Source organism: Oryctolagus cuniculus, chromosome 1 (genome assembly GCF_051225735.1).
Source record: "Oryctolagus cuniculus isolate XC-2025 breed Fujian yellow rabbit chromosome 1, ASM5122573v1, whole genome shotgun sequence".
In the NCBI taxonomy this organism is placed as follows: domain Eukaryota; kingdom Metazoa; phylum Chordata; class Mammalia; order Lagomorpha; family Leporidae; genus Oryctolagus; species Oryctolagus cuniculus.
Window position 1 is genome coordinate 106,288,597 of NC_142867.1, and position 8,445 is coordinate 106,297,041.

At 55.7% G+C, this 8,445-nt stretch overlaps 1 protein-coding gene across 3 annotated transcripts in view; it reads left to right on the top strand.

The window, feature by feature from the left end:
- Positions 1 to 7,146, top strand: part of ZBTB16 (zinc finger and BTB domain containing 16) — a 186,450-nt gene extending 179,304 nt beyond the window's left edge. For all 3 annotated transcript variants that reach the window (XM_002708425.6, XM_017343233.4, XM_051819548.3), the window contains exons 6-7: positions 362 to 529; positions 2,283 to 7,146. In XM_002708425.6, the coding sequence (XP_002708471.1) occupies positions 362 to 529; positions 2,283 to 2,512 (398 nt within the window). In that variant the 3' untranslated portion in view covers positions 2,513 to 7,146. The remainder of the gene's footprint in view (positions 1 to 361; positions 530 to 2,282) is intronic.
- The last annotated feature ends 1,299 nt before the right edge of the window (positions 7,147 to 8,445 follow it).

Sequence of the window (8,445 nt, forward strand, 5' to 3'; positions counted from 1 at the left end):
TTGGAGGGAGGTGTTTGAGGGTTGGAGAATCAGGCCAGACTGACCCAGAGCTAACAGAAAGGGATGGTGTAAAGAGCAGGCTGCAAGATGGCAACGCCTCCCGGGTCTGGGGGCTGCTGTTCATCCTTGAGCCAAATGGGTTCTCTTCTCCCGGGGCTGGTCCTCCCCCACCCCATGGATGACCACCGAGACCTAATGAAATACGGACACACGTGAACACAGGAACCCCCTCTTTATGCTATGGGGAGGGCGGAGGCTGTGGATCCTTCAGTGAGGTACCTACAGGTAGTCTCACCCACTTCTCGTCCCTTGAAGAGGGGCTGGGAGAGCCCAGGGCCTGACCCAGCCCCTGTCCACACAGGTGACCACCCGTACGAGTGCGAGTTCTGTGGCAGCTGCTTCCGGGATGAGAGCACACTCAAGAGCCACAAGCGCATCCACACGGGCGAGAAGCCCTACGAGTGCAACGGCTGCGGCAAGAAGTTCAGCCTCAAGCACCAGCTGGAGACGCACTACAGGGTGCACACAGGTACCACGGGCCGTGGCGGACACCTGCACTGGTTCTGGGACTGGGTAGGGAGCAGGTAGGTGCCCAGGCAAGTCCATGAGAGACTGGTCTGAGGCTGAACCACAAAAAGCCAAAGAGGTTCCACTGTGGACTAGCATGGTGTCCTAAGTGCTCCTGAGCCCCCTCTCCAGGCCAGGGCAGACATCAGTAATCGATCACAACATGCTGTTCTGTGAGCCCAGACCAGCCTTCCAGGCAGCCACACCAGTAGTGTAGTCATGACAGGCAAGATGATGCCTACTCGGGAGTCCCAAATGAGAGTGAAGTTGGCCCGATTTGCTGAAAGGTTAGGATGGTTTCATGCTACTTTATCCCTCGAGTAAGAACTTGAGCATACTGGATTAGGTACTGCTGAGGGTGGTGAAATTGCAAAGTTAGATGGAGTTGGGGAGCTGAGATTGGAGGAGAGGATCATTTAATCAGCTCTGTGTGCGTGATCTGCTCCCAGTTCAGAGCACTCTCCCGTCCTCCTTTATGTAAGATATAGGTGAGCAGCTCTTTCCCTGGGGGTCCGAGGGTGGGGCAAGTGGTGCAGATTTCTGGAAGCTTTCGAGTTGAGGGCAGCTGACTTGTGAAAGCCTGTGTTGCACATTTCTTCCCACTCGCAGAAGTTTGCTACCATCACCTCGGTTACTTAAAATCTCCTTGGTTGGGTGGAGTATTTGCAACATGGCAGTCGGCAAAGGCTGTCAAGCCGGGTCTGTGGGGAGCCAGCTGTTGACCACTGCCGGGCATGGGGAGGGTAGCTGTGCACAAGGACTGCCGCTGAGGGTAAGAGGTGAGGGACCCTGGCTGCTGGGAAGAGCGTCCTTTGAGCAGAGGAGACAGCTGTGCTGGCCGGTGAGCCCAGGCAGGGCCTGCTGCCTCAGTGTCGCCCCAGGAGCGCAGGGGTACACGGAGTGTGTAGTGAGCAGAGTGCGCCTTACCAGTGCTGTGGGCCCAAGGAGCAGACAGGGTGCGCGTTGCTGACAGCGACCCAGGGGATTTCCCAGAGCCCTGGGGTTTCCTTAGCCGCTTGTCGGGGATATGACCTGGCGAGTGGATCATTAAGTGCATTGGCAGTGACTATTGTAAATAGCCGGTCGATAGTTAGATCACTTTGGCTGTTCATTACTTCATTATTTGCTGGGGCCTCTGCACGGAGGAGTATCGATAGCGAGATGGCTGGCCAGTTAATTACTGTATTGAAACAAGGTTCCCTCACATCCTCTGCTCAGCTCCAGGGGACGCTCATGGAGGGAAGGGCAAGGAGCAGGCTAAGGTGTGGCCTTGTACCCCTAGCTTCTTAGTCCCCGCCCCCCCAGTTCTAGTCGGCGGGGGGGGGAGGCAGAACAGGGATAGTGTTGGAGGGACTGACTTCTCCTGTCCCCACCCCCCACATCCATGGTCCTGCTGCTGAACAGGGAGTGGGGGCACCGTGACCTGAGGAGCCCTCGCCAGGTACGTCCTTTTCTTTACTTAGGAAGGGAAGAGGCCAAGTCTTTTAAGAGTCCAGACCAGTAAGACAGGGGGCTGGGGCTATGCTGAGCATTTCTGTAGCCACACGTGTGACATCACAATAAAGTAAAAAGTGTAGTGGGCCAGCAGCATGAGACACACCACAGCCGGGCAGTGCAGAGCTGGAGGGACGGAGGCCTCCGGCACCAGGCCTACGCCCCACTGCTGTGCCTGCTTCACTCTCCTTGCCCCGTCTTGCCCCCCCACCATCCTGCAGGTGAGAAGCCCTTTGAGTGCAAGCTGTGCCACCAGCGCTCCCGGGACTACTCGGCCATGATCAAGCACCTGCGCACGCACAACGGCGCCTCGCCCTACCAGTGCACCATCTGCACGGAGTACTGCCCCAGCCTCTCCTCCATGCAGAAGCACATGAAGGGCCACAAGCCCGAGGAGATCCCGCCCGACTGGAGGATAGAGAAGACGTACCTCTACCTGTGCTACGTGTGAAGAGGCGCCCGGGGCCGGGGGAGGAGCGCGGGACGACGTGGAGGAAGGACTGTGCGCAAAGACACAAACGGAAAAGGAAGAAAGGAGAGAAGAGAAAGAAATCGAAAAGCTGGTGGGCCTTGGGTTCTCCCTGGGGCTCTGGAGCCTGGGATGCTACGCCACTGCCCCTTCCCCCTTCTTTCCTGGGCCTGATTTTCTTGGGAGGGGTAGGGCGGGGGTGGTTTTGCTCACTCAGATGGAGGCAGCCTTTCCCTCTCTCTCTACCCAGACCCGCCTCTTGTGTCCAGAAGTGGAGGCGGGGGACAGGGGAGAGGGCCTCTGGTCCCAGTCTGCCTGCCCTCGTCCCACTGCCTCTGAAGCCGAGGGAGGGGAGCAGCGGACACAAGGCTGAGCTGGCGGGGCAGGGCTGGGCCTCGGTCGACACTCATGATGGCAGCTCTGGCTTCCCAGTGGCTGATGGGACAGGGGAAGAGCCCCTGGCTCGTCCCAGCACTCAACTTTCACCTGTTGCTTTCCCCGCCTGCCACCCCTGAGCATCCCCTCCTGGCCTCCAAGAACCCCGAGGCTCTGGGCTGAGCTCCTCATGCCCTGCCGGCAGTCAGGACCTGGGGGCACTCTGGGCTCCTCCTGGCTCTGACTCTCGGAGGCACTGTCTTCCTTCGCCTGTGTCCTGGTTGAGGAGCTGCCTCCTGCCTTTGCTTTTGAGAACAGAATGGAAGGGATGGAATAGCCTAGCCCAGCCAGTCAAGCCCCTTCTTCCATCACAAGGGAGATTCCTGCCAAGCTGCTTTTTGCTTCCAAAATGGAAAATCGTAACCACCGAGTGTATAGTTAACTCCCCACCATGCAAACAGTCCCTCCAACCCTCTTCAGTTGCTAGGGGAAAGAGTCCAAGAAAGACTCATTGTCCAGGGGGAGCCATGGGGGTGTCTTTGTCCAGATGGGCCCTACACCTGCGCACGGGAACAGACGCTCCGCCTGAACTGTTAGGCCGTATCAGGGACCCCCTCAACGTGGGGACCGGGGTCCCCCAGACCTAGTGAGGCCCTGGGGACGCCCGGGTGCAGACAGCAGCACAGAAGCCCAGCTCCAGGGCCCCTCAGTCCACAGGGTTGGGGTTGGGGTGGAGGGAGGAGTGGAAAGTGTTTTGGCCTTGTGTCATGTTTTGCTTCTTTTCTGTGTCCCCTGTCAGCACATTGTACTTGAATTACCTCAGTTTTTTGTGACCTCATGAGCTTTTTTCACCCCCTGCTTTTTTTTTTTTTTTTTTTTTTTTTTTGGGGGGGTTGGGGGGTTGGAGGAACGGGGAGGGTATCCTTTTCTGTTTCTTGTGTAAATCAATAGTTTATAGACTTCAGCTGGCCTGGGCCTCCCAACCACAAGGCACTGTGTGGAGGAGTCAAGTGCTCAGGATCTGAATGGGAGGGTGGGCGCAGGGGATGGTGCCCCGGGGTCTCGCTGCCCCCACAGGGGCCTCCATCCTAGGCTCTTAAAGCCTCAGTGCCCTGTAGGAGATCAGCCCAAAACACTCAGGAGAAAATCCCACCTTTCTTTCCACCACTCTGCTGGGCCAGCCAGCTGGGAGGGCTCGCCCGCCTGTGTCCATGGCCACTGCCACAGAGCCTCTAGGTTTCTGTGGCTGGTCTGGGGACGAGCCAGCTTTTAGTTCTGTTGTGTTGGGGTGGAGGTGTGGTTTCTCCAAAAGCTACCTCTTGTGTTCATCCAAGTGTTCTTTTGTCCCCCGTTGGCTGCTCTGCTCCCCGCCTTTGCCCCGCCCCCTCGGAGTGTGGGAAAGCACGCTTGGGATCTCCACGTCGGCTTTGGGGTGATGCTCTGTTACATCTCATGCTCTCTGTGTAAGGAGTTTGACTTGTGTTCTTTTTCTTTCCTTTCTCTTTCTGAGAAAGTTGTGGCTGCGTTTGGATCTTAGGTTTTAGGAAGTGGTTTGGGGGGAGCAGGGTGGTGAAGGAGCACATGGAGGTCAGAGGGGTGGGTGCTGCTGAGACCACCCTCCCCCGCCCCACCCCTCCTGTCTTGTCTATGGAATCTGAAGGCCTTAAAAACCGTATGGGAGGAGCAGTGGACCTGGGGGAGGGGGGCTGTGTCACTAGACTGGGTTAGGCAGGTAAGGTAGGGAGTAACTATGACTTTGTGCTTTGAAAAGGACGAGAGATTCACCTGTCATGTTGAGAATGTGAAAAGAGCAGGATCATTGGGGGAGGGGCCGGGTAAGAAACCACTGTGCACTCGTCCCTCCTTCATGGGCCTTCAAGGCATCTGGAAAAAAACAGTATTTTTAATGGCAAGATGTCATTCAGCATTGGAGGGGAAATTAAAAAAATAATCCCACTATTCCTTAGAACTAGCTGGCCTTTCTCCCCCACCCTTCCCACTCAGCCTGGCCTCCCCCTGCCCCTGGTCACAGAAGCTGAGAGGGGTGAGCTACTCTTTACAAATTGTAATATTTTTGTAATATTTGTTCTTCCATCAGTTCTACAGGACCTGGCCCTTCCTTTTGTAATGTGAATAGGGAAAACAAAATCCACACCACCACCACAGTGTCCCTGTGTATGCACGTGTGCGTGTGCTTTGTGTGTGTGGCCAATCACGCAGAGGTGCCTCGATCTGGTCTTGCAGCATTAGATGGTACTAGGTCTGCACCTGCCTGCCTCTCCCGGTTTGGAGGTCGGGGGGTGGGGGGGATCGTTTCTGAGGGATGCTGGACAAGCCCATCCCTGTTCTTGCTGCACAGTCTGCTCTGCTCCCACCAAGCCCCAAGTCACCCCGAGGAGGGAGGCTCCAGTCTCCCTCTACCCCAGTTTCCTACCCACAAAGACAAAACAGTTCAAAAGTTGGCAAGGGCTTCCTGGCCGGGAAAGCAGCCGTCCTGGGGCTGCGGCGGTGGCTGGAGTTCAGGAGTGGGTGGAGGGTGCTCCTTCCCCAGATGAACTCAGTATCTGCCCTCCCCGCTTTTCTCTGCCCCTGGCTCCTAGGGCCACCTGGCTGCCTTTAGCTGACCACTCCGCTTACTCCTGCCTTACCCAGCACAGTGACGCCTGCGCAGCCTGGGCAGTCCCAGTTGTTAATAGTCCCCTCCGTGTGCACACCTGGCCCTTCATACCTGCGGTGAGTGATCCCTCACCCCTGTGCTCTTCCCCTCTTTATTCATTCAAAGCATTAAAATCCTATGTGTATATAGGATAGACAAATATATATAGAGAGATATATATAGCAAGAGAGATATAAAATAGTAACTATCGTTGCTGCTTTGGGCTGCTTTGGAGGAGGCTACGAGTATGGGGAAGGCAGAGATGGGGCACAGGGGTGGAGCAGGAGGCTGGGGGGACCCAGCGTTCCGTACAATCCAGGGATGCAACACGGGCTTGTTTGATTTTTGTGCCTGAACAGTTTTTCCCATGTTGAGAAAAAAAGGAAAAAAAAAAAAAAAACTGCTGCAATTTTTCACAAGTGTATAGCCCTTCTCTCGAGGCTGCTGGTGTAACTACTACAGGTGGGCAGGAGAGGACGTGGGCTTGTCTCCTAGGGCAAGGGACACAGGTGCGGGAGGCCTTTGGACTCTGCCCATCGGAGGTGGCAGGGGGTGTGGTTTTTCTGGGGGTGGGGGACAATTCATTGGCAAGCCCACCTGGGATGGAAAGTGGGGACACCAGGATGGAGGAGGAGGAGGGGGAGAGCCTGCTTGTTGGTTTTCCCAAGGCCCACGTTGCGCTTGTCTGTTCCCTTCACCTGGGCCCTGCTCCGAAGCTCCTGCTGGCTGGGCTGGGGTGGCAGCACTAACCTGGATATTGCAGTGGGAGACAAGAAGCCAAACTAAGGTAGCAATGGCCAAGAGAGGGGTGCAGGACAAGCCTGGGAGGGGAAGAGGGTGGGGAGCGGGCCTGTGTGCTGGCAGCATCCCCCAGGCCTCGGCGGCCTGTGGGGCAGACAGGGTCCCTGCCTCCTGGGTGTATCATAGAGTTCGTTCGCATAGTGTGATGCATGATGCTCGTGAGGTTACGAAGCCGTGGTGGTGCACCATGACATCCGACCCCCATAGATAAAGATAAATATATATATATGTATGTAAATTATAGCACTGAGGGCCCTGCGGCCCTGCTGGACCAAGCAAAACTAAGCCTTTTGGTCTGGGTATTTTGTTTTCGTTTTGTTTCTTGTTTGTTTCTGTGGCTTGTCTTACGTCGTGACAGCACAAGTGCCAGTCCGATTGCTCTGTATTACAGAATAGTGTTTTTAATTCATCAACGTTCTAGTAATTGTCTACCTCAGCACCTCCTCTTAGCCTAATTTTAGGAGGTTGCCCAATTTTGTTTCTTCAATTTTACTGGTTCCTTTTTGTACAAATGCACCTCCACCTCTGTCTCTATCTTTTTCCTTCCTCCACTCTCTCTCTCCCGCCCCCGTCCCGCCTCCCGGCCCTCCCAGTTCTGTGTGTGCCATCCTCGCCCCGCCCCCAGTTGGTCTGCTTGCCAGTCTTAGCCGTTCTCCTGCCCGAGCAGTTGACTCAAAGTTGCAGCTTTCCGCATCTGCCTTCGTTTTGTGTAGATTGCCGCGTTTCTTTGTAATTTCAGTGTTTCTGAAAAGATTTAAAAAGGAAAAAAAAAAAAAAAGAAAAATCAAATTTACTGCTGCAGGTTTTTTTCTCTCTCCATGTGTCACTAAGTGAAGTTTGTGCCTTCTATAGCAAAGAGAATATTTTTTACATCCTACTAACAGTAGATTTTTTTGTAGTGAACATTTTTTGTATTTTTATTTATAAGTCTCATAAGAAAAATAGCAATGTTCAGTTGTATACCTTGAATCTGCAGTTAGAAGAGAATAAAGTTAATTCAGTTGTCTCTGGTTCGAAGTGTCCTCCTTCCTTTTCTTTTGCCTTGGTGTTTTGGGGGGTTGGGGAGCACCGGAGAGGTACCGAGACTGCTGTGGGTCGGGGAAAGAGAGCCCCACGCTCACCCTCCCTGAAGTGCCTCTCCCAGGCTGCATTCACAGTCACACCCAGGCCCTAACACCGTGTAAGACTCGCTGGTTTAAAAATAGCATGAAATACGTGAACACCACATGATGCCTTGTCCCAGGCACTACACAGGCATTCATTCAGCAAGACCTGACCACCTTACTGCTGCGGGCAGTTTATTTTAATGAACGCAGTGCAGACAAACCCTGGTCCTTGTGGGGTGCACACCTGCGGGTGGCTGGATGGAGCCCCTGCATTGGCTTGGGTGTGGCAACCTGCCCAGGCTCTTGCGGGCAGCAGTGGGAGCCCCAGGACTCCCCCCCCCCCCCAGGCAGGGGTTTCCCGTCTCAACAAAGGGCTCCCTTCAGTTAAAGGTCCAGCCTGGACCTGTTGATGAGGGAGCCTGGCGCAGATGGCCAAGGCCAGGAGGGTGGGGCAAGCCTAGCAGGGGACAGGATTTCCATCCAGCCGCCCGCCCTCCTGCCAGGGATGGGAGCTTGTCCTTCCCTGTAAAACCCCTCTCCAGTCAGTCCTAGCTTGGTGGTTGGCACCTGTGCCCAGGGCCACTCCCACTCACTCCTTCCGGTCAAAATCCTGCACCGCCTCACCAAGCCCCCGGGGACCCCGGCGTGACTCCCTCTGTGGGTCACTGCACTGTGGCAGACCCATGCCACACACCCCGGCCTGACCCCCTCTGCCATTGTGGGGGGGGGCGGAGGGAGGAAGGCCCTCACTTTGCCCGCCTGCCCACTCCATCCCTGAAGGACTGGGAGGTGGCCTTTCAGCCCTTGGTCCGACCCCAGGCCTGGGGCTACTGAGCCCAAGAATGTTCAAGCTACACTTGCTTCCCAGAAGCTGCCCCAGGGAGAGGCCAGACCGGGCAGCAGAGTCGGGGTCGCCCTGGTTCTGGCTCCCTCCTGCCCCTCCCTTCCCCATGGATCCTTCTACTCGAGGCTCCTCA